At 37.3% G+C, this 25,988-nt stretch overlaps 1 protein-coding gene across 6 annotated transcripts; it reads left to right on the top strand.

The window, feature by feature from the left end:
• The first annotated feature begins 280 nt into the window (after positions 1-280).
• tmem106ba (transmembrane protein 106Ba) lies at positions 281-25,988 on the top strand. 6 transcript variants are annotated; one of them, XM_080207455.1, is made up of 9 exons: positions 281-319; positions 3,401-3,441; positions 4,200-4,432; positions 9,854-9,917; positions 13,420-13,579; positions 15,084-15,224; positions 15,663-15,712; positions 20,803-20,856; positions 23,913-25,988. In XM_080207455.1, the coding sequence occupies exons 3-9, from the start codon at positions 4,213-4,215 to the stop codon at positions 24,067-24,069; spliced, it is 846 nt and encodes a 281-aa protein (XP_080063581.1). In that variant the 5' UTR covers positions 281-319; positions 3,401-3,441; positions 4,200-4,212; the 3' UTR covers positions 24,070-25,988. The 6 variants fall into 6 exon arrangements, with proteins under 6 accessions (XP_080063581.1, XP_080063589.1, XP_080063551.1 ...); XM_080207425.1 differs by lacking the exon at positions 281-319 and adding an exon at positions 327-461; XM_080207446.1 differs by lacking the exon at positions 281-319 and adding an exon at positions 327-461 and having other exon boundaries at positions 3,348-3,441.

Genomic DNA, 25,988 nt, shown 5'->3' with positions numbered 1-25,988 from the left:
CATTTTCTATTTTTGTAGTAAACAAAACACTGATCTGTTTCAACTGCGGTACTGGATTTAACAAATGCCATTGCAAAATCTCATTTTCAGCCCTTTTTTTAAAAAAAGAAACAAAAAGCTACAGGTCATCATCACACCCAGTCCACGACATATAAACTTTGAATTTCAAGCAACGGTGCATCGAAACAGATATGATTCAGGCATGCAGTAAGTGCACGGCACTGATGGGAGGGATGTCCCTGTGTTAATCTGAGCGAGGAACGCGCTGACGTAATCCCAGCAGCCCGTGCTGCCGTTGATTGGGGACGTGGAGAGAAAGGTAAACACAGTGGGCGGCGGCGGAGGGGGATGAGTTTGTTAAAAAAATAAATGAACTTACCCGGCGGTGGAATCCCATCTCCTTTTGGACAAGGGAACCAGTAAGCAAGCCGCTGGTGTGGCGGAGCCGAGGGAAAGGTCAGGTGAGAGGTAGTTTGACACGGGGTTAAAGGGACGGCGTCGCGTGTCGCCTCCGGCCCCCCCGACCGTTGCTCACCTCTCGCCGCGAGGCAGAGCGGCGAGCTTTTCTAGAACAGTGTCCGCGCGAGTCTGGCCCGCTCGGTACAAGTGCATCGCCCCAGAGCAGCCACTCTCTTCGCCCGCTGCAAAGGATGCGCACGACTGCACGCGTGAGGAGCATGCAATATGACAGAGAGGGGAAAACATCTCTGTTAATGCATTATTATTATTTTTCTGACCTGTGCGGTGCATAAATATTCCACTGGACACCTTTTATGAAGTTCATTTACGGGAGACTTGCGACGTGCTGTTTTCATGTTTCCCCAGTAAACTTTGAAAGGCTTCTAGATTTTAGGGTTGATACTTAAATCCTATTTTCCAGCTTCCAATTTTAATGGGGCAATTTTTAGTATTGAATAGTGGCTTACCTGTTTACATTTGTGTTGTGTCCTTTGGTTCCGTAACCTGATGAGTGCGCTCAGTTTACACAATGATATATTTGCTGATGCAACAGGAAATAATGTGGGTGTCTTTTGTCAGTTACACTTGAGTTACTGCTTCATGCACATTTGCCCCTTTCTGTAATTGCTGAACATTTAAAATTATCCCAAAAACAATAAATACTTTATGGATCCAGAAGTCAATGTTCCCAACCTTAAATTGAGCCTGGAAGTTAGTTTTTAATTGCAACCTGAAAATGCCACTCAACTTGTAATTTAGATTCAGTATTTCAGAATAATAGTTTGCTCATAAAGAACATACACTCTTCTTGATTTGCTCAGCTATTTTCTAGCTGTATTAATGTTACCCTAATTAACATACTGGTCCACTGGCTGGGAGTTGTCTTCTGGCAATCTGACTGGTCAAAAGGATATGACCCATGTCTCCAAGTAGCTTCTTGCAGTATTAGCTGGATCAATACTTCAATTGCTTGAAGTTACCTGAAATCTCATTTCTTCAACTAACTATGCTTTGGTTTTTCTTTTACAATATAAAATATTTTTATTACATTTTTATTTGATTCTTCTTAGTTTTGGACTCTGACTATAATTCACAATCAGACTATTTTAGCTCTTTCATTTCATCTTATTTTCAGCATTACCCTTCTAAAGTTTTAAAGTACAGACATCTATACAATTGAGTATATGTGTTATCCTGAACTTCTGTTTGGAATGTTTTGCACAATATTGTGATTGAACTTATGTGGACAACCATTATAGAAAACTCAACCAGTTTTTGAATCTAATTTTACTGGATTTTAAAGTTTCTAGTTGATTTTACTTTAAAATCCAGTCTTTTCCTAAATCAGCTCTCTCCTGTCAAAAGACATTTAAAATATGTTTATTTGTATTTTCCCTATATGTACTCTTCTGTTGCGATGACCATTTTAAGGGATTATCAAGTTTATGTTCTGTTAAAGGTCACAGACTTGAGGCAGTCATCAGAATTTTGCTGTCTCGCCTGCCAAGAAATCAGAGCAGGCGATGGGCGGACAATGGAAATGCCCGTTGACCTAGAATCATAGAATAGAGTCCCTACACTGCAGAAGGAGACTATTTGGCGGCATCGACAACAATTCCACCCAGGTCCTATCATTGTAACTGCATTAATTTACATTGCTAATCTCTGACACTAAGGGGCAGTTTAGTATTGCCAGCTAATCTAACCATACATCTTGAGTCTGGGAAGAAACCGAAGCACACAGAGGAAACCTATGCAGACAGAGAAAGAACGTGCATACTCCACACAGTCACCCAAGGCTAAAATTGAACCTGGAGCTGTGAGGCAGTGACTAGCCACTGTGCCACCATGTTGACCTCTGGCGGGAATTTCCAGTCTGCAAAGCTGTGAAATCCCACCTGGTAACACACTTTCACTCTCCACAGATGTGCCATAATCTGAGTGTTTCCAGCATTTTCTGATTTTATCAATTTTATTTAGCTTTATTTGACTTTTTTCGCAGACCTAAATACCCTGGTATTTTAGGAAGAGATTTTCATTGGCTTTCATGATGGGGAAAGGGCAGAAAGGAGGCAGCAGATCAGCTTTTGAGTTTGTGTTAATATTGCAGTTTGAGGATGAGAGAGAGAGGTTAAGCCCTTGGTATGTATTTCCTCCAGAAAATAATAGATTTTCGTTATTGGCTTAATTGAAACACACTAATGAGTTGCAATTACCATTCAAAATCGCAACATATAATTCTTGAATGTTTAACATCTATGTGAAAATGCTCTTTTTGTTGGTCAAACACAGTCCACGGTATAGTTGAGTTTTACGATTATTATCGTACTGCCAGCACAAATTAGCACAACCTTGCTTGCAAAGTGTTCTGTTTATGTTTTGTTACCTTCAGAAATGTTGAGACAATAAATTGGATTTTGCTGTCGGATGATTTGAATCTCTCAAGTAGTGTTCACTATTCAAACAAAGAAATTCCTTTTACATTAAGGTAATTTGCAATTAGCAATACAGATGGCAAATACATTCCCAAAATCTGAAATAAAAGCAGAATGGTGCCTAAAGAAAAGAGGAAAAACAGAGTTAACAAATGAGATTCATGGCTTTTCATCAAAGTTCTAATGAAGATCATTAAACTGAAAGATTAATCCTGGTCAGACAGCATCTGTAGAGTGTTTTCAGTATTTTCTGTTGTTATAACATGCAGTATCACTGTTCCTTTCAAGTTGAGAATTCATTTCAGCTGCTCATAAACAATTCAAATTTAATGTTATGGATTTCTATACAAACCTCTTCAAAGGTACGACTACCTGCTTGCACCCACCTCCTTCCGTGGTTACTTATGTGGAAACTTCTGTTTAATTATTTTGCCATTTTCAACTCTTACCTAGATTGGCTTATGAACACCCTGATTTTGAAATTTTCATCTTTTAAATTCCTCCAGGGCCTTACCCTTCCGATCCCTCCAGCCTGCAATCCTTCAAGGTATGTGTTCTTTCCATTATTGAGGCAATGCCTTTGTCTGGCTGGACATTAAGATCTGGAAATCCCTTTTTGATATTTTTCAACTTCTGTACCTTGTTTTCCTCCTTCAATTCCCTCCTTCAAACCTACCTCTTTGACCTCTTTTGGTCATTTGATCTAATATCACCTTATGTGGCTCAGTATCATACTTTATTTGATAATGCTAATTTAAAGTGCTCTGGTTCGAGGCAAATTTCATAGAAAACCTTGAACTAAATTCAGAAGCGAATTGGTCCAGGATTTGGGGGCATCTCAACATATTAATTATTGAACTTAATTGTTTTAGTTTAGAAAATGTGTATTTTAATTTAAAGCAACTAATTATGTTAAGACTTGGAATTTGCCTGCTGCTTGGCTATTTGCACAAAATGTATCACAATACTAAAGTGCTTAAGCAAACCTCTAGCCTGAAAGTTGGCTTCAAGAGTGACAGTCAAGTATTTTGGGCTGCAATGTGAACCTAATTTGCCAATAGCTGATGTCTTAAACTTGAATAATGTCACCTGACACAGATGTCCTAATGGTTTTCAGTCATAGTAAAGCTCCTGTGTTATTGTGTTTTTATAAATTTGTCCTCATGGGGCATTAATTATGCTTCATTTAGAAGATCAATTTTAACGATGCAAATTAAGATTTTATTTGCTACTGGATTTATAGGTGAAGCTTCTGGCTTACATGTATATGTAAATTTACTTGTTTTCATCCTTTTTCCTTTAAAGTGATTATTGAACCATGGGGAAACATCTATCTCGTTTATCACTGCACAAACCCGTAAGCGAAGGCAGTGAGTCCTGCGCGTCAATAACTGACAGGGATAAACTGGATATTTCAACCAATCAGGATGAAGACTCTGGTAGAAATGGGGATGTCTCTCAGTTTCCCTATGTGGAATTCACAGGTCGTGACAGTGTTACCTGTCCAACGTGTCAAGGGACAGGAAGAATTCCAAGAGGTGATTATTTCTGAATGTTCTTGCTGATAATTCTGAGACTTTTATGGCTGTGGAATTTGGGGATTGGCATATAATGTACGAGTATTTTATGAAGTGAAACTGTTCTTATTAACAGTAATTAAGAGCTTTATTTGTTCTCCTTGGCCATTGTCAAGGCATAGCTGTCTGCAGAACATAATATACAACTGAATTTGTAGAATTAAGTTTCAAAAACTACAGGCTTAGATAGAATTGAACATCTCAGCATGCTGTCTTGGCATTTATTTGTCATACTTCAGTGACTGTTATTGTGAGCTTAATTTTCAAAAATGTTCTAAACTTTGAAATCTAGTGGCAGTCCTGAAAAATGTTATGTTATAATATATCTTTTACACTGTACTTAAGGTGTCCTTCACAGATTTTATAATTGGATATGTTCCTAAACTGTTGTTGGTGTGTACAAATTCAATGCATTTTATTAAATTTTGATTTAATATGAGATTTTCTTAGTGTAAAAATGTCAATTTAAAGATGTTTTCCAATTTATTCTCCTCTGGCTGGAAAATTAACAACCTCAGTGGATAAAATGCACACAGATAAAACAGATCTGAAATTTTGTTCCTAAAGAAACCTGATTCTGTAATAGAGGGTCAGGCCACATGTGTTTTGACTTTCACTGACCTTTATCAGACTTTGGTGAATATCACCAGCAATGTAAGAAATAGGAGCAGGAATATACTTAAAAGCCCCTTGAGCCTGCGGTGTTATTGAATAATATGACTTGATCTGATCTTGAACTCGGCTTTACTTCCCTGCCTGTTTCTCATGCTGTCAGATATCCTATAGTTCAAAAATCTGTCTTTAAACTTGAATATATTCAGTGATTTGGCAGTCATGTTATAGTTCGCTTTAAAGTCACTCAGGTGGGAAATCCATTTCAAGCTTCAGAAATCTGTTTTTAAATTTTCTTTGCAAGTAGCTGTCATTTATACAACACCTTTTGCTTCCTAAAGGGCTTCATAACTAACAAATTACTTTCAAGATATAGTCATTGCATCAAGCATTTTGTACATGGCAATATTCCACATAAGTGAATGATAAGAGATGGCCAGTTAATCTTTTTTGGTGGTGCTGATTGAAGGATGAGTCTTGGCCTGGATGCTGAAAACTCCCTTCTCATCTTTGAATTGTGCAATGAAATCTTTATGCCCACCTGACCAAGCAGTGTGGCCAAGGTTTATCATCAAAAATAGCATCTTTGATAATTTAGCACTAAATTGAAAAAGTCAGCTTAGATTATGTGCTTAAGCCTCTGGAGTAGGACGTGAACCGACAACATTCTGATTTAGAGGCAAGATGCTGTGCTGTGAAGGGAACCAATGAGATTGCCTCTCATTCTTCTTAACTTGAGGGAATATAAGCCCAATTTACTGACCCTCTCATCCAGAGACCAATTTAGTGAACCTTTGCTGAATTGCCTCCAATTCAAGTATGTACTTTCTTAAATGTGGAGACCAAAATTGCATACAGTATTCCAGGTGCAGTCTCATCAAAACCTTATACAACTGTTGCAAGCCTTCTTTTATTTTTGTGTTCCAATCCCATTGTAATAAAGATCAATTGGCAATTTGCCTTCTAATTGCTTGCAGTATGCTAACTTGCTGTGTTCCTTGTACCAGCATACCAAGTCTCTTTGAACATCGACACTTAACAGGATTCACCTTCTTAAATTTTTTTATTCTTATGACCAAAGTGAATAATTTCACGCTTCCTTGTATTAAACTACATTGCCATCGTGTTGACAATTCGCCTAACTTGTCTGTATCTCTTTGCCGTATTCTGCGTCCTTCCCACGGCTTACACTTCCACCTAGGTTGGTATCATCAGCAAACCTAGACACATTATTCTCTGCCTCTGCATCTAAGTCATTAGTTTAGATTGAAAATAGCTGAGAATCCCATCACTGATCCTTGAGGCACTTCCATAAACATTCAGTCCTTCCACCGACAAACAGTGGCAGCCTTGTGTATCATCTACAAGATGCACTGCAACAATTCACCAAGGTTCCTTAAGCAGCACCTTCCAATCCCATGATCGCTATTTTCTAAAAGGAAACAAAAAGCAACAAATACCTGGGAACACTACCACCTGGATGTTCCCCTTCAAGCCACTTAGCATCCTGACTTGGAAATATATCACTGTTCCTTATTGTCACAGACAATAAGGGTTCCAAAATCCTGGAACCCTTTCAAACAGCACTATGGGGACTTGCAGTGGTTCAAGAAGGTAGCTCACCACCAACTTCTGAAGGACAGCAAGGATGGGCAATAACTGTTGGTCTAGCCAATGATACCCACATCCTGTAAATGAACTTTTAAAAAAACTATTCACTGCCTACCAACTTGAAAAAAGCTCTTTGTGTCCGCTCTGCTGTCTATCTATTAACCACTCCGCTATCCAGAATTTCTGTTTTGTAAAACCACACTGATTTATCCTAATTGTACCATGTTTTTCAGAGTGCATTGTTATGACTTCCTTAGTAATAGATTCCAGCATGTTCTTAACAACTGTTGTGAGACTAACTGGCCTGAAGTTCACTGTTTTCTACCCTCCTTCCTTAAAGTGGTGTAACATCTGACAATTTCCAATCTAATGGAACTATTCCTGAATCTCTAAGGAATTTTGGAAAATCATAGCACATCCACTATCTCTGCAGCTAACTCAGTGCAGTAGGGTGTAGACTATCAAATCGTTTGGATTTGTTCAATTTCAATTCCTTAAGTTTCTCCAATTCTTTACTTCTGCTTATATTTGTGTCCTCATTTTATCCTCCAGGATATTGTCTTTTCTGGTGTGGTGCTACTGTGAAGCAGACCACAACTATTTGTTAAAAATCCCTGCCACTTCCTTGTTCTCTTTCCTGTCTCTGCTTCTTGGGACTAGTGCTTATTTTAGTTACACTCTTCCTTGTATGCCTATAAATCTCTTGCAATCTGTTTTTATACTTCTGAGCAGTTCATTCGTAGTTTTTCTCTTTTTTTATGAATTTTTTTGGTGGCTTTTTGGTTTCTAAATACTCCAAACCTTCAGACTTCCTGCTGTTTTTGCAACATTATAAGCCTCTTTTAATCCAATACTGTGCCGTCGTGGGGTGCCATGGCACAGTGGTTAACACTGCTGCTTCACAGCACCAAGGACCTGGGTTCAATTCTGGCCTTGGGTGATTATTTGTGTGGAGTTTGCACATTCTCCCCATGTCTGCATGGATTTCCTCCCACAGTCCAAGAATGTGCAAGTTAGGTGAATTGGCCATGCTAAATTGCTCCTTAGTGTTCCAGGATATGTAGGTTAGATGGATTAGCCATGTGAAATGTGTGGGGTTACAGGGATAGGTCAGGGGGAGGGTATGGGTAAGATACTCTGTCAGAGAGTCGATGGGCTGAATGACTTCTTCTGCACTGTAGGAATTCAATCCTTAACTTCCTGAGTGATTAACTGGTCCTTGCTGAGTTTTGTTTTTAATGGAATGTATTTTAGTTGAACATTTTGAATTGTTTATTCCAATATTTCCTACTGTACCTTTTAGTCTCCATACCTTTTAGTCTACTTATTCAGTTAACCTTAGTGCTTTCTCCCCTTGTGCCTATGTTTGGCTTTGTTTAAGTTTGAAGATTTTTGTGTGCAATTGGTGTATGTTACTTGCAAACTTCACAGAATTGAATGGTATTATGGTCATAATTTCCCAATAAATCTTTTACTATTATATTCCTCCAACTCTACTTCATTGCACAATTCTAGATCTAAGATAACTTTATCTCTGGTCTGCTCCAGTATATACTGCTCCAAGGAAGTGTTGCAAACATTCTACAAACTCAGCTTCTAGACCATTATTGCCAATTTGATTATTCCAATCTGTATGAAGATTAAACTCCCCCACAATTATTTCATTTCCTTTGTCACAGGCTCCAATAACTGTTTAGTGCTCTTCCCAGCTGGATAGCTGCTGTTAAGGGCCTCACTCACTTGTGGTCTGGGCTCCTTGGCGATCCTAGGCCTCTTATGAGAGACTTGCTGGTAGTTGCCACTGTTCTCACTGGCAGTCCTGTAATGGAGAGCTGCCAGCCTCTGACCAATGAGATTTCAGCCACTGGGGTCCTAGATCCTGGGTAAGGCTGGTTGCTGGCCAGTTAAATTAGAGGCACTTAATTTGACGGCCCTTCTCAACAGAGGTAACAAGGGGCTCTCTTTGGATTTCCAGCTGGCAGGCAAGACCTACTTCACTTGGATTAAATTGCCCAGTTTTTCATTTGTGATTTTTTTCAACAGATTTATAATATCAACAATATTTTGTTTTTACTACAATGTTTGGTTATTCAGGAGTATTATTTTCAAAGTCAGTTAAACTACATCTAGCCACTTAATTAAACATGTTTAATTATTTTCCTTTGAACCCAAAAGATTGAGTATAATTTTAATTGAGTATAATTTCCTACTGAAGCTTAAGATGTATTTTTGTCAATCAGACAGATAAAATGAATAAACCATCACCTTTACAGGCTAAGAGATTGAATTATTATGTGAACCTGCTATTAGCATTCTAAAATGCCATATTAAACTTGTTATGGAAACACAGGCCACCCATGGTGAAATCTGACTATATTTGGGAGTAACAGTGGACAGATGGATCTCTGCCTGCCTACCTGTGCAATCACCAATCAATTTTGGCTGATGTTGGTTTGTATGTATCTTCACCCAACATTTGAGGAATGTACTAGCCAGCAGTAACCAATTACTGCTTGTGCCAATAGTTACTACACTTCAGAGGTAATCCCTTGGTTTTTGGACTGCTTTGTAATGTCTCAGATCACTAAAGTGCTTCTTAATTTTTAATTCTTGGTATGTGTGAAGTATGGTAAGATTATATATGCTGTCCATCCCTGGGGGCATTAAGATTTTTCTTCTGGTAGTAGAGTTGCAATTACAGCTGATTAGACATGGCATACGCATTCCTGAAGGACACTAGTGAGTTACTTGGGTTTTCACAGACTTTGTGGTAATTTACTAGTGTAGACCCACAGATCTACTTAAGTTTACTATGTTTCTATACGTGTTGTAGTAAAGGAGCTGAATTCAAAGTTCTGGATGATCTAATGCTGCACATTTCAAAATACAATCCTTTGTGCTGAGCCTGATCTAAGATTTTTTAGTCACTGATTTATATTAACTGTTCTCAGTTTGGGCACTTCCAGATTGCATTCAAGTAGTGTTTTTTAAAAAAAATGCTGCTGCTAGTTAGAAATATCATCTTTAAAATATAATAAATTTTACATGGTTATGGAAACACTAACGATTGTTTTCTCCTTTGAATAACTCATTGGTTTTGAGCAAAAATTACCTTATTCTAATTCTGCCCTGAATTAAATCATCTTTCTTCATTTTTAGATCAAGAAAACCAGCTTGTGGCCTTGATTCCTTATAGTGATCAAAGACTGAGACCAAGGCGAACGTAGGTTCTCTCCAAATATTTAGGAAATAGTATATGCATGGCTATTATGAATTTGTGTGGCTATTTGTGTAAAGTTCTGTTTTGAATTGTAAGTTACCGAATAGGAATTTAAAGTTGTGAGCGACATCAATGTCTTCTGAAGTTCATGCAGTCTTGTCAAGTTCCCTCATTAAGGAAAATACTGATGTTGTTGATCAATTGGACTTAAGCATTTTTATTTATGTCTTTGTCCACAAAATACAATGATCTATATCCCAATAAATGTCTGAGTAGAATCACCAGGAGTTTGGCTGACACATTGTGACTTGAAATGAATAAGGTAATTTCCTTTTGCCTCCATGGACCTTTTTTTAATTGGGGTGCTGTTACATTGAATAATAGTTTATGGTACAGCAAGAGGCCACTTGGCCTATCGTGTCTGCACCGGCTTGAGATTGAGCCACCCAGCCCAATCCCACTTTCCCGTACTTGGACCATAGCCCTGCTAGTTATAGATTTGAGGTGCATATCCAGGTACCTTTTAAATTAGTTGAGAGTTTCTGCTTCTGCTCCTCCTCCCCTTTCAGGCAGTGAGTTCCAGACGCCCATACACAAGTGCCAATTGCCCATAATCTTTCCAAAGTGGCAGCATTCTTGTTTTAACATGAGTGTTGGTAGGCTGTTCCCAAATGGGGAATCATTGTTACTTCCAGCATGATTTACTTTTGTCATAATCTTGTGAGAAAAGTGAATAAACTAAAACCAATCAATTTTACTGCAGATTTGGTCGAGATCAGCAGATTCAATTTGAAACCAAGTAAAGCAAAACATTTTGTGAAATTCATAACTTTTTCTGGGAGGAATCCAAATTACATGAATTGTATGTTAATAACTTGTTCTGAGTTCATTGAATCAGTCTAATCAGCTAGACATATAATAGAAAGCTGCTACTTTTAAGTCTTTGTCATGTGGAAAGTAGCAATTGTGGCTCATTTTAACCTTTAATAATTGCAACAAATTTGAGAGTAGATGCAGAATTGCTTTGTATAATCACAGATTATTAATTGCAGTTGATTAAACAAGATAAATAATTCCAATGGAATTTGAGTATGAATTTATATTGAAATAACAGATCTCTCTAGTCTAGTTTTTCTATAGCTAAAACTGTTGAAAAAACACAAATATCAGAGCTTATAATCATGGAACTGCTTTCTGTTATGAACTAAATTATCAATTCTAAAGTGTTCTAAGTCAAATGTCTTCTGACTGCTGTGAACTGCTAATCTGTCTTTATATCAACACTGGATTTTCTGCGTTTTTCCTGTATTTTATCCTTTGTATTATTATACCACTTTTTTTAAATGTATAACTACAAAATGATTCACAAAAGTAAAATTGGATGCTGAGTACCAGTAGGAAATGAGAGTGGATTGAAGGCATGGTCAGTGAAGTACATTTTGAATGATCTGTTGGGAGGGAGAGTAGGAGGAAGATGTGGAATTTTAAAACATGGAACTAGAACAACCTGAAGGCTATATCTCAAGATGGAGAAACATATGATGGCATGGTATTGACCAAACAGTTGACAGATTGGTAAGTGACAGGAAATTGTAGTACCCTTGATGGGCTTTACCCTATCCAATATTAGCTATTCCCTTATTCCTGGATAATGGGTCGTTTTTCTTTACAGTGCTTTCCTTTTTTCATATAAATGTAGAAAATAGGTACAGGAATAAGCCATTTGGTCCTTCAAGTCTGTACCACCATTCAACATGATCATGATTTATCATGCACTTTCAATATCCCATTCCTGCTGTCTCCCCATACCCCTTGATCACTTTAGCCACAATGGCAAGGATCACGTCTAGCTCTCTCTTGAATGTATCTAACAAACTGGCCACAACAGTTTTCTGTTGTAAAGAATTCCACAAGTTCACAACTGTGAGTGAAGAAGTTCTTCCTCATCTCAGTCCTGAATGGCTTACCCCTTTTCTTAAACTTGCATTCAAGGAGAGGCATTTTAATTCCTTTTTGGTGTTCTGCAGTTATTTTGGAGTTTAAATAACAATAGTCAGACCTGAATGTTGCAACAGTAGAGTAGAAGTTTCTACAGATTCTTTGGATTCGAGTTAGGTTGCCTATCTTATTGTAATGGTTTCAGATTATGTTCCCTGAAGTTGTAGGACATAATGCTCTAGATGGCTGTGAAGTTTCTATTGCTGTAGCTATTCTTCAGAACACAAAAGACTGGTCAACTGAGGAAAGCGGTTACTGGAGTCTGAATTCTCCAATGAGACTTAGGCTAAGCTTTTTTTTCCAGAGGCTAGAGCACTTGAAAGCAGCGTTCCCATTGTATCCATGAGGGGGATAAGATTTTGGACTTTTAAGCACTTGATGGTCCTGTAGGTGATTGGATGGTGAGAGAAGATAAAAGTCAATAGGGTTATTAGAAGGATCTTGATAGGTGATTGCTTTTGGCAGTAGTATCCACATTCAAAATTGGCTGGAAAGGGTTGGGGCGAGGCCTTGTTATTGATTACTGCCACACTGGTGCATCAGCCATTGGAGTTTTTAGTTGCATACCTGTTGGTAACTGAGGTCTATGTTACTGTGGGGAATTTAGGGATAGTGGGCACATTTAGGTGGTGCATTTTGTGATTTTCTTTTGCCTTTCTGAAGTGAGGTTTTTTGAGGAGCACTGGCGTACTCAGTTTGTGATTTAAGCATCATCTGATGTCTGTCTGGAGCTGTTACTACTGGATTTGTCTTAATGTATTTTGCTTGGAGTTGAATAAATGGACAGTTTAATTGAAGTGCTGCCTCTCTCCTGTTGAAAGTGTGATTGAGTCAGGTCCAATCTAGCAGCAATTTAAAAAGTTGGAAATGATTTTAGGTTGTTGCTACTGATGCAATGACTTCCCATTATGTTGCCCTGGTTAAACTGGAGAACGTTGTCACTCTTATCCCTTTTGAACTTGTTTGCTGCTCTCTCCTGCTTTTATCTCCATTTCATCTCTGCTGTTTTTCTCTGTAAATCATTTCATCTTTGTTTGTTCTGTTCTACTTATCTATTTTGGTGAATGGTGTGGTAGTGCAAGTTGCATTTGAGGTTAATTTATGTCCCTTTTACTTAAAATGGTTTACATCAGTGAGCATAAGAGTTCACTTGCTAAAAGTTTTTTTTGTTTGTAATTTTTTTCTGAAGACTTTTCAGCAGTTTGTGGGAATTCAGTGACCAGTTTGTGGGATTACAGATTAACAGTTGCTGCAGGTTCTTTGATATTTAATTGAAACCAAATGTAATATATAATAGATTTATAGATAAATGCATGGAACAAAGCATGGGTCAACAAATCAACAATTGAACACTGACAACATGATAGAATGACAGCACCTGCAAATAAGTTAGATCCATCAGTAATCAACTAATCAGAGAATACTGAACTTTCACTTAATTTAGCTTAACCAATGAACATCACAATGTTATACGCTGTTTTAAAATATTTCAATAATTGTTTTGCAGAAAACTGTATGTGACATCATCAGTTGTTCTTTGTTTGCTGCTTTCTGGATTGGCAGTATTTTTCCTCTTCCCACGCTCTATTGATGTGAGTTATGTTGGTGTGAAGTCAATTTATGTCAGTTATGACCAAGTCAACCGGGTAGTTTATCTCAACATCACGGTAAGCCCTCAGCTGTTAAATTTGTGAAAATTGACACTTCTTTAAAAAAGAAAAATACAGTAAATGAATACTTTGCAATTGTTGTTATACTAATGCTGTAATTCTTTAAGAGTCTCTTGACTCATCCACACTATTTCAAGAAAGGATCCTCTTGATCAAGCAGTTACTGCTTGCACTTAAATTTCAATCTGATTTCTTATTAGATAATAGCTTGATATTCTGAATATATGCCAAAACATTTTGCTCCCACTCTCTTTTAATCCTTTAATTGAGAACAGGAGAGCCTGTCTGCAGTCCTTCTTTATTTCCTTAGTGCAGGAAAATAATTCAGCTCAATTGATGAGATCTCTATCCTTTTGTATTGTAGGTTGGCAGAATGAGCACTTAATGACTGTCATGCTTTTTCTTCAGATCTTACCCTTTGACTTGGGAAGCCCTGGTGATTTGAATTTCTAGAGCATTTTCTTTCACGTTCAGGGTAAAAGTGTTGTTTTTCTATTCTAAAATTGTTACCTTGGTCAAGAATTGACCACAAACATTTGCTGCAACTTCCTTGGCTGGCAGTTGTTTCAAAACATGTCTTTAATTTGTCAACAGGACATTGTCATGAGTGGGAGGGTGGTGGTGGAGGAGGATTTATGGCATATTTCCTATCTGTAGCATTGGGTTTTTTTTTACATTATCCCTGGAATTACTTTGCAACCTGAGTGTTGCTGAAGTCCTTATACTCACTCAGTCCTATCTACTGGGATTAAGCTTGCTTTTACACATGCATCAAATCAGAACTACTAACTCTGAGTCAATAGTTTTTCATCTTTTCCTGAGCTGAAGAATACCAAGTTCTGTAAGAAGAGGTTCAGAGATCAGATAATAAATTTAATCCAAGGAGACGTGTGATGCAGTGGTATCCGGGTAATTTATTAAGCAAACAAAAAACTTAACAAAAGAAGGCAGTCAGTGTTCAAGTTCAAATAGATCTTGCCTTCCACTGACTCTAGTGGTGACTGGAAGTTCTAACCTCTTGTCCCCTCACTCAGAAATCTGTGTAAAGAACTTCTCCCAAATCTGTGTTTTATCTGCTGCAACCAGAGTCTTTTTAAAAATGCATATGTAAAGGTTCCACCCCACACAAACGTACAAGAAAAAATATTAAAAGGTACAAACAGTATAAAAAGGTTCACAACATATCCCCACATGCTTGCATGTGTAATTTAACTCTGGACCTTGTTAATGATGTGAATTTGCACAATCATTACATGGCATATTTATCCAGCAAGCCATTGGAAATTCTTGTGCCTCTACTACTTTTTGCCTCACTGAATTACAACTCCATGATCAAAGCTGCGTAATTCACAATTTCATCCTATGAAAAGTTGAAACTGAAGACAAAATTCTAATTGTCATTTTCTATCATGAAAGTGCAAGTTGTACGTTGCAATAGTTTTGTATAAGACGATATGTTGGAATTCAGTTGTTTCTCATTCTAATTATTTTGTCTCTGCAGAGCATTTTAAACATTACTAATAACAACTTCTATTCAGTGAATGTGGCAAACATTAGTGCTCAAGTGCAGTTTTCGAAAACAGTTATTGGGAAATCACGGATAAGCAATATTACAAAAATTGGGCCTCTAGACATGAAGCAGGTAATCTTCACTAATAATGGGCCATTCCTTTTTTGAAATTCGTTTCATCCTATTCTTTTCTGGAACAAGAAATGAAAGAAATAGAATTGATTTGTGTTATCATTTTCCTAAAATGAGATGTGACTTTACTGGTATATAAGGGATTTTCAACAATCTATTGCATGCATGTGCTGAATGGTAATTGTTTTGCATGCCAATAAAAATGGTGACTATCCTTGCTCTACAAAACATTTCACATATACTGCTTTATTAAGAATATTACATTAGTGAGGTGGAATCTGTTGCTGTACTGTGAATCCATTGTTGAAAGTAATCTTCCAATTTGAGGCTCTGTTCTCAAATTATGCCAGAATATTTTTCATTCTGTAGCAAGCATAATGAAAAAGAGCTTTATGCTATATCTAACCTATATTTTCACTAATTTACTTTCCTTTACAGATTGACTACTCTGTTCATACTGTAATTGGAGACCAAATGAACTACATGTAGTAAGTAGCATTGCATGTAAATAGTAATGAAAACTTGTCTGTTTAACACTTCCATAAAGTTAATTTAATGTAAATTGGCAAACAAACATTAGACACTTCTTGGACTAAAGTCTGAATGAGTTTTGAGTGTTGTGTACTTGAAGCATTGATTTATAGGTAAAATTCATATAAAGCCAAGTGCGTTATGAAGAAAATTGCTTTTATATTGCTGAAAAAAGAGAACTGCTATCGAAGATTTTCATCATGCGCTCATTAGGATAGATACAAAAGTGCCAAATTTTCACCATGACAATGTCCTGACCGTTCAGCCAACTTGCTAACGAATAAGCACCGTTTTCTCACGCAGTATAAATTGTTGTTTACTTTGAAATTTGGCATTTTTGCAACTATCGTAATGCGCAAGTTGGAAAGTTTCAACCGCATATTTATTTCAACAATACTCAAGTTCTGTAACATCCCAGTCAGTTGATGATTTTCAAAATGTTAATTTAATTAAAGGAATTTGGAGTATGGTTAGGAATGTCGTTTCCTAGAGTACTTATTTTTCTTGATTTGGCTTGCAAGCTAATAGAATTCTTAATGTTTAAAGTTTTAATGTTTGTTTATTGGTGTCACAAGTAGGCTTACACCAACATTGCAATGAAGTTTCTGTGGAAATCGCCTAGTCTTCACAGTCCGGCACCTGTTTAGGTACACTGAGGGAAAGTCTTTTAGCACGGCCAGTGCACCTAACCGGCACATCTTTCAGACTGAGAGGGGAAACCGGAGCATCGGGAGGAAACCCGTGCAGACTCTGGGCACACACTGACCCAAGCCAAGAATTGAACCTGGGTCCCTGGCTCTGTGAGGCAGTGATGCTTGCCAGTGTGCTGCCATTAACCCTGGAATCCATTGTGTTGAGCCATGTCTACATGAAGAATAATTTCCTCTTATTGATCCTAATTTGCCATTTAATAGTTTTAAAGCTGTAACCTCTAATCCTACTTGCAGTTCAGTCATCTGCTGAGTTAACTTCTTACGAATAATCGTCATCTCTTGGATGTTACCTTTATAGATTGGAAAATGCAAGTCTCTTTGACCTTTCCTGATAGCTAAGACCCTGACACCTAATGATCAGCCTCATGACTCTTGAAAGTCTCTCTTGTTTCCTAGCAACCAAAACTGAATATGATATTCACAGTATTATCTGACTAGATCATTATACAGCGTGATCACAATTTAACCTTGACTTGTATTCTACTGTTTTGATTGTATGATTAACCAATCTAAGGGCTTTGGGTTTTTTTTTCTGTAGTAACAGATGGGCTGAATGGCCACCTGGAGTGTAGGGATTTTATGAGTAAGCAGACAGTGAGTCTACAAAGACTTCTAGGTTTCTTTCAATTTGGAATTTACACAAGTGTTGTTCAAAACGAAAACTTGCTGTCGAAGCTTTCTGTCTTGCACTTGTCAGGACAGATCGTCAGGTTACCAACAATTTATACTGCATGGAAAGTGTGTGCTGATTGTCTACTTGATAAATATTGGTAGAGGCATTGCATGGGCAAGTGTAGCAAGGAACAATTAATTGCCAAGCTATTGCTCAAGTTCAAACCAGGCAAGCCCTTCCTTGGGGAATAAACCACATTCTGCAATATTTTGTTTCGTTGATAAAGCTACAAAATCTCTCCTGTCTGCAAAGAGTGAGGCCAAGTGTGTGCTAAATGAGCCATTCTACAAGCTTGATTGATATTTTAAATTGGTTTTCAGTGTAATTCTTAGCATAATCAAGACTGTTTGGCAAATATTATCTAATCACAGTCACATCTGATGTTCATTGCTGTTTTGAGTTTTGCAAACATGGGCTGGTTGGGTGCAGTTGGTACTTTAAAAGTAAATTTTATTTATTAGTCACAAGTAGGCTTACATTTACACTGCAGTGAAGTTACTTAAGCAGCCAAATGTACATGCTTTTGATACGAACTGCCAGTCATTGGGATGTACAGCTTGCGTAGTTGCCATCATATCAGCATTGACATTCGTATATCAGATAAGTTTGTATGATAGGCAGAATATCTTTTTTGGTTTGATGCCGGCATCCTTTCAGTGGAGAATAGTATTCGTGTTGCTACAGCATAGTAGCATGAAACTAGTTGCTGAACTTTTGAGATATCTTGCCCTTCCACGGCAATCTACCATAGACTGGATACTTTTCAAGATTGAAAATGGTAGCCTTCAGTCAGCTTGAGTTTTCACATTACATAGGGAGCAACGATCTGATCACAACAGCCTCTATCCTGCAACCTGTAGACTTTGCACCCTGTTTCAGCACCAAGCTTGCATGGTGAGCAAATGGCTCGTGCCATTTGAGGTTGCTGATGAGGTCCAACATCTAGCGTGTGAACTGTAGTTATCTCAGCATGTCTGACTAGTGAAGGTTGATTTCTGGTAGATAGGAGTAAAACCATTGACAGATTTCTAACCTCACATGTCAAAGAAAAGGAGTTCATTTGACTGCTCCATTTTGAAGATGAATTTGAGCACAGAATAGAGCCTATTAAGGTATATAAAATGTTCTTGCATGCTTGGCAGTTAACTGTTTCCTGCTGTGCTCTCCATAGTAATGCCTCTACCAATTAGAGCCCATTTTCCAACCAGTCGGCATTCTCTTCTCATACAGTATAAATTGTTGTTCTGTGGCCTGCCCTGGTGAGTACAAGATGGAAGGCTTAGGCAACATGTGTCTCTTTTTCAGCTACGCACCACCAAGCTATTGTATTTTTTTATGGGTAATGTAAAAACTGGCTATTCAGTCCAAATATGTCAGCAGTTGCCTTCCACAACAGCTAACAATCTCAATTAGTTGAATTTCCTAGTTCTCCTTCGCCTTATTCTCTTTTTTTTTTGCTCCTTCCAATCTCTAATTCTGAATGCTTCAACTTCTAACTTTGGAACTGAGTTGCACCCATCTCAAATCTCAAAGATGTTTATTTTCCTCCCAGATCTAAATCGCTTGCCTTTGTGTATCAGTGGCTCCTTAATCTCGGCATGGCAACTGTTGGAAAAGTCTATTTCTATCTATCTTATCCTTTCTTAATTATATACACCCAGATTTGCATTGTCTATTTTTTTTAGAACAAAGTTGCAGAATTTCTTGTCTGTCATATTATTTTCTCATTACCAGGGAGCATTTGTTTCCATCTGCATTGCCCCCTAACTAATGTCTCAATGTTCTATGTGTGGACCACAAGTGAATTTAAAATTCTAATTCGGGTCTAGATTTTTTTAAAGGCTTGGCATTACTTTTTGCCTTTTATATTCTATAAACTCTTGTGATAAAACAAGACATGTTGCTTTTTTTTTAAACAGCCTTTTCAAATAACATAGAACAGTATTTGGCCTATTGTAGTGGCTGTTTATTTTTAAAAAATACATATCAGTCCTGCCTTTTTCCCTTGGCTCTGCAATTTTTTTCCTCCAAATGTTTATTCAATTCTGTCTTGAAAATTATCATGTAAATCTGCTTATGTTGCTTTTTCCAGCAGTGCATTCTAAATCATAATATGTAGATTTTACTTTCTTCCTCATGTTACCTCTGCTTCTTTTGCTAATTGCCTTAAAGCTAGTCATCAGGTTACTGACATTTCTGTCACTGGAAATGTTCTCCTTCGTTGACACTATCTGAACTCAGGATTTTGAACACCTGGACACGAGCCTGAGCCTTGGATTATTAGTCTAGTGGCATTACCATTACAGTAACGTCTCCCTGAGAGTCTCTGTTCCTGCACCCCTTTAAAATTGTATCATTTACTTTGTTTTCTCTGTTTCTTATCAAAATCAGTCACTTCAGATTACTTTGTTCAATTCTGTGTGTCTGCTCATTTCACCTGACTTTCCTGTCCACCTGAAGCCTGTTGTTATCCACTTCACTGTTGATTGCATTTTCAGAGTTTCATACCATCTGGAAATTAAGTCCTGTATACTTAAGACCCTGTCATTGAGAGATCTGCATTCCCAACACTGAACCCTGGGGTTTCAGTGCCCACTTGACTATAGTTTGAAAACAACCATTCATTCCATCTCTGCTTTTTGCCCTCCCAATTTTGGAGCCATGGCTCCTTTAATCAAATAGCTTCATTTTGCTAACAGCCCTATTTCATCATCTTGCTGCCATTTACTTTGCTGTTAAATTATTTGCTGAGTTTTGATAAGTAAATCAGCTGACGTCTGGATGTTGTCCAGACCTTGCTGCATGCAGAAATAGGTTGCATTTCTGCAAACAATCCACTCCATGTAGAATAGACAACAGCAGCTATTTACTGCTGAGTATGTAGCCAAAAATCCTTAATATACACAAATTTATATTATAAACTTGCAGGCAGATGCAATAAGTAGTGCAATGTTGCTTATAAGCAATATGGTACCCTTGACATTTAAACAGTGAAATTACTTGGGAATGCTTGGTGTTAATTTTAAATTCAGCAAAAACTTTTTCTTTCATTTAATCTGGTTGTTTGTTTAGCCATGACATGGATAGCTTGTGTTTTGTAGCTCCATTTACTGGAAAACAATCCTAACTTGATTAGGTGTTTTGCTTTTGGGCGAAGTATATTAGCAGTGGGTTTTCATTTTAAAAACAAGTCTAGCTAATATTAGCTTACATTCTGTATCAGGTTTGTCAGTTGGAATATAAATATCATATGCAAGCTTGGGAAGAATGTTCAGTAATTCATTTCAGGCTCACAAAGTTCGAGGTGTGTTAATGAGGAATTGATTCATGCTGGGTTATATTGCATCTAAATCATTTGTGAATAAAATAGTACTAATCATCAACAACCCCAAATCAATACATAGAATTTGAGCTCCAGTGCTAACTACTGATGAAATGCAAAACTATAACTACAGCTCTAACTGAAAGCCATTGAAGCTGATCCCTCTGAGACAAGTGGATGTAAATAGTCTTAAATGTCGATGAGGGAGAACAGCCTGACCAAATGTGCATGATTTGATTGCAGTGTTTTCCAACAGAATAACAATTGTGTTTTAGTTGAAAATATCTTTTAAATTGAGATTGTTTACTATCTTGAAGTGTTATTTCGTTGTTATTACAGTGACTATTGTACACTGACATCGATCAAGGTACATAACATCGTGATTATGATGCAGTAAGTATGTTGCATAGAATGCTAAATATTAAATGTGAGTTTGATGTAAAATACTTCGTAAATGTGCAAACAAAATCCATGTTGTGTAAATTCAGAAATTGGGAATTTGTGAATTAGTGTGGTGGGATGAGTGAGGCTTGCCCCAATTGAGACCCTTAAGCAGCCAATTAATGACCACTTAAGGGCCATTTCTCACCCAGCTTCAATTTTTAGCCTTGTGGGCGGAGTTCACGGCAATGGGAAAGTCCAGAAAGTAACCTTGCTTGGGCCTCAGGGGAGGGGGGGTGTGGTGTGTGGGTGTGCAGTACCTCCATGTTCCATCCCTTCTCTGAGACTGCCCAGCTTACTTGGTCCTGGACTCCCAGAAATTAGACCCTGGAGACTGTTGCAGTCCCAGACCTGTTCTCTGCAGCTTCTGGCACTAGGACTAACTCCTCTGAGGAGTCTGACTCTGACTAAGGTGTGTTTAAATACTCCTGGCAGGAATGTGTTAGCCACTGACTCTTTAAATAAGCTTTAATTTTACTTTTTAGTCCAAGTAGGCTTACATTAATACTGCAATGAAGTTGCTGTGAAATACCCCTAGTTGCCACACTTCGGCGCCTGTTTGGGTCAATGCACATAATCAGCATGTCTTTCAGACTGGAAGGAAACCAGAACGCCCAGAGGAACCCCCTGCCGACACGGAGAACGTGCAAGCCCTATACAGACAGTGACCCAAGCCAGGAATCGAACCCGGGTCCCTGGCACTGAGGCAGCAGTGCTAACCACTGTGCCAAGTGGCAAGAAGGAAAACCCTGTCATCCTAAAAATTCTTGCCAGTGTCTTATATAGTATCACCTCACTCCTAAATTGAAGTGTCAGCATGGATTGTGTACTGAAATCTTTAGTTGGATTTGAGGCCACAACTGTATGATTGTTCAAGCATATTACCATAATTGTTATACAAGAATGTAGAATGAGGCCGTTTGGCCCTTTGAGTCTGATCTGCCATTTGATAAGAGCAGCACTGATCTGGTTGTGATGTCAACTCCACATTCAAGTCTTTCTCTTCTCTCTCAGTCCCACCCATAATCTCTGACTCCTTTGCCTTTCAAAAATCTAATTTAACCTTGAATAAATTCTGTGATCCATTTCCAGTAACTTTTTGGGGAAGAAAATTCCACAGATTAATGACCCTTATGGATTCCCCTCCTCTGTCTTAAAATTGGAGACTTAATTTTCTTAAACAGTGCCCCCTATTTCTATTCTATGCCCACAAAAGAAAGCATTTTTGCAGCATTCAATCAAACATAAAAATTAGCAGGAGTAGCTCCTTGTTAGTCAAGACTATATCTACCTCTCCCTTTAAAAATATTCATTGACCCTACTTCCACTGGTTTCTGGGGAAGAGAGTTCCAAAGATTCACAGGCTTCTAGTTCCCATTTTAAATGGGAGATCTCTAATTTTTAAATTATGTCCCCTAGTTCTAGTCTCCCACAAAGGGAAACATCCCATCTGTATCCACCCTGATCTCCATAGATCTGTAACCTTTTTAAAAAGATTTAAGTTTTCAGTTGATAGCTGAAGAAATAACAGAACAAGATTTCATGTTTTTAAAATTTTTACTGCAACAAATGATTAAAAACACTTGGCTAAGAACACTTTATATGCAACTTGTATTTTAAACAACAGATAGGGACTTTTCCCTTGTGTGCATATCACACATTATGCTTCCCAGAATTACAGTCCACAGCTGCTCCCAGCTTTCGTTGGTTTCCTATGTTCGCTTTTTACTAAGTAGTAACTTTGTGTGACCTTCTTCACCAGATACATTCCTCGGCTTTCAAAGAGCTACTTAAATTCACCACCAGTAGTTAAAGCTTGTTTCAGTGATTCATTCTTTGCCCAGGCCAGCAAGAATATCCCAAAATCCTTAATCACAGTGTATGTCTTTTTGCACTTTTGAGAGCATCTCTCAAATTGAAATGTGGTAATTCATAATGCCAAGCAGCTTCGTCTCTTGGCTGACCATATGGAGCTCTGTTGGGGTATTTATTGACTTGTAGGGAAGCTTGTAACTTAATCACAGAAATGGCTTTCTCTGCCCTTTTTCATATGACAGTGTGAAAGATATTTAACCTTGTATCCAGGTAGAAATAGTAATTGGCAATCCTTGATCTATAATCCCTTTTCACCTTAGAAGTAAATTGACAATTTACAGCACCCCAGTGCCTACACCTTCCTGGGACTTGGTGGGAGACTGTTGCCACTAAGTCCAAGTGTCAATACCTTTTACCTTCCTTCCTGTAAAATGATCCAAACCATCCTTTGACCTCAGACACTCGAACCACCCAGGGGTTTGTCAGGCAATCTGCTGAACAGGTCAGACTTTTTTACTGTAAAGATATAATCCCAAAATAAATCTCATTGAAGCATCATGCCAAGCCTCATACTAAAAGAGATAAAATGGATGTAATAATTAAAACTTTTACCAGGATTACAGGAAGTAGGTTTTATTTAATAGATACTCCCATTCACATTTAAGCAACGAAGGTAAAGCCCAAGCTAGCTGTTCTGATAAATGCTAATTATCCACCTTGATAACTTGATTTGCAGATATGTATGCAGGTCCATACTGCTTATTTCTGAAGGTGGTTGTGACTGTGGAACAATAAAGAGAGGTACAAGGCTGTCAAGTTGAAACGTTCATTCGTTGCACATTTTAGGCTATCAATATATTGCTTTCCATCATGGTTCAATTAAACCAGAATCTCTAATTTGCAACAATGAGATGTATGTAACTTGCCTACTGTTTTAACATTGAGTTCAACCTGGAAGCCCAGAAATAATTTTCACACTCCACATTTGTGCTGTCATACCTATTCTTTAATGAATTGTGTTCTTGTGCAATGATTCACTTTTAAAAAGGTGTAAAGAAACTATGTGCCACGCAAAACAAGGAAATGAAGAGAAAAGTCGTCTTTTGACGTTATTAGGATCCATGTACATTTAAAATTGGTATAAATTACATATTTTTAGAGGTTGTTTCACCACGATTTATCTTCCTTTTCAGAGCAACTGTTACTACATCTTACTTCGGGCATACAGAACAGGTTTCACTTGAAAGATATCAATATGTGGATTGTGGCAGAAACACCAGCTATCATTACAAAAAATCAGAAGAACTTAACCTTGCACAGCTACATAATTCACCTTCTCTGAGTGCTTAGAATATAAAAGCTGTCAGTAACTAACAAATTGCTAGTACAATAATCAGGCGCACTAGGTGTTCTAAATTATACGTGTGAAGTGAATTGATTTATTACTGAAAACTAATGACTAACTGTACAAATGGCTGCATGATGTTTTGGTATAAACTGGTTATTTTATTCTCCACATTCATATGGTTGTTCAAGGAAATATTTAAACAGATTTTTATCAGGTGAGCTATACATTTCTGTATCGGTGCTTATTTTGTTGAATGAACTCTCTATTGACAGATTATTTAAGTTAGCACATTAAAGGTTATTAGAAGAATAAGTTTGAGCTGCTTCTGCAGTGGTTTAATTCTGTGCATAATGGATGGGGGTGCAAACTATATCACATTTTCACAAATCTAACAGAAGAGTTATCCTAAAACTCATTCTGCATGCACTATTTGTCACTTGTTCTTAAGAAATGTGGTCATGTTATGATTGAGGGAAATTTTACCTTAAAGTAGTAAAAACATGGATTCCATGCAAGACTGATCAGCATCAAACGTTTAGATTGTTCTTTTGGCAAATGTGATTTGATACCTTAAATATTAGGTGAAAATTAGAGTCATTCTTAGAATGATTATACAAGGGTTCATTGTGCAAAGTCATGCATCAGTCGTTTAATTCATGGCTTAACCAACTATTTCATTTAGTCATCAAACAGAAAAGTCCATTGTTCTAGTATTTTAATTGAGATATTTGCTTGAACTTGCCTACAATTAATTGAACAGTCATCTTGTACAGTTAAATGAAAATTGTAATTTCTATGAAACGTCTTCAAACATTTTTTGTCAATGGAAGTTAGCTTGCTTGCCTTGTTTTAATAATGTAATGAAAGCACATTCCCGTGGTTTGTAACAACTGAGCATGCAGTTGAGTCTGATCATTGAATCCCATTGTTTAACTGACATTTGTTATTTCTAAGTACAGTAACTGATGTCCATTGACATTTCACCATTATGCACTTTAATGTTTAGAACTTTGTCAGATTCTGGGAAGAACTGAAAATTAAGTCTGAATAGCAGAAATTATAGAGGTTTGGCTGGTATCTGTGGTACATCTGACAAAACTTGTTATTGATGTTTAGATGACAAAAAAAACAGCCATCTTAGTGGCATGGTGAATTAGATTTACTTGTGGACAGATAAATGTAATAATGAATACAGGTACAGTTACATTGTCCTTCCACCTCCAACTTTTATCTTCAAACAAATTAGGGCGTTGAGACAAACTTGCCATAGTGGATCAAGTGCCGATTATATGTTACCTGATTTTTTTCCTTTCTATTAATTGCAATAGAACGAAAATATGAGGTGTGTATGAAAAGCTACCAGCCTGTTTTACTGAAATCAAAAATTGCCCCTTTTTTCCTGAATTGCAGTATTAAGAATTATGCTAAATCTTTTCATTGGTAATTGTTTTGTTGTAGACCATGCCTGCAAATTGAAGTATTTATGATCTTTGTATGTTAATTATGATATCCATCAGTCTTATTATTGTGGTTACATATTTGGTTTTGATAACTGAAGTCTAAACTTATTTACAGGAAAATGCTTAATCTGAATTAACAAATTATTTTAATTTCAGATAAAATCTCTTGTAATTAAATTTAAATATAGTCTGATTTATGATTAAACCCCTTAGCTTACATGTATCTCATTGTTCTGGGCACTTTGGGTCTTTGCACAGTTTTTTTGTGCAGCTTAGTGTTGATATTGCAAATGCTTGCAGATAGCCCCTGAACTTCTAATGTTTTGTTAATGCCTCAGGTCTAATACTTTGAACTGAAAATATTTATGCTAATATAAATTTATTAATTTGTTTAAGATTTCTGAATTAGAAATTGGGACATTTTACTTTCTAACTCCAAATAAACTGTTTTTAAAGGCTGA

Source organism: Carcharhinus amblyrhynchos, chromosome 2 (genome assembly GCF_965287045.1).
Source record: "Carcharhinus amblyrhynchos chromosome 2, sCarAmb.v2.hapA, whole genome shotgun sequence".
Classification (NCBI taxonomy): Eukaryota; Metazoa; Chordata; class Chondrichthyes; order Carcharhiniformes; family Carcharhinidae; genus Carcharhinus; species Carcharhinus amblyrhynchos.
This window is presented reverse-complemented; position numbering and strand designations above follow the sequence as displayed.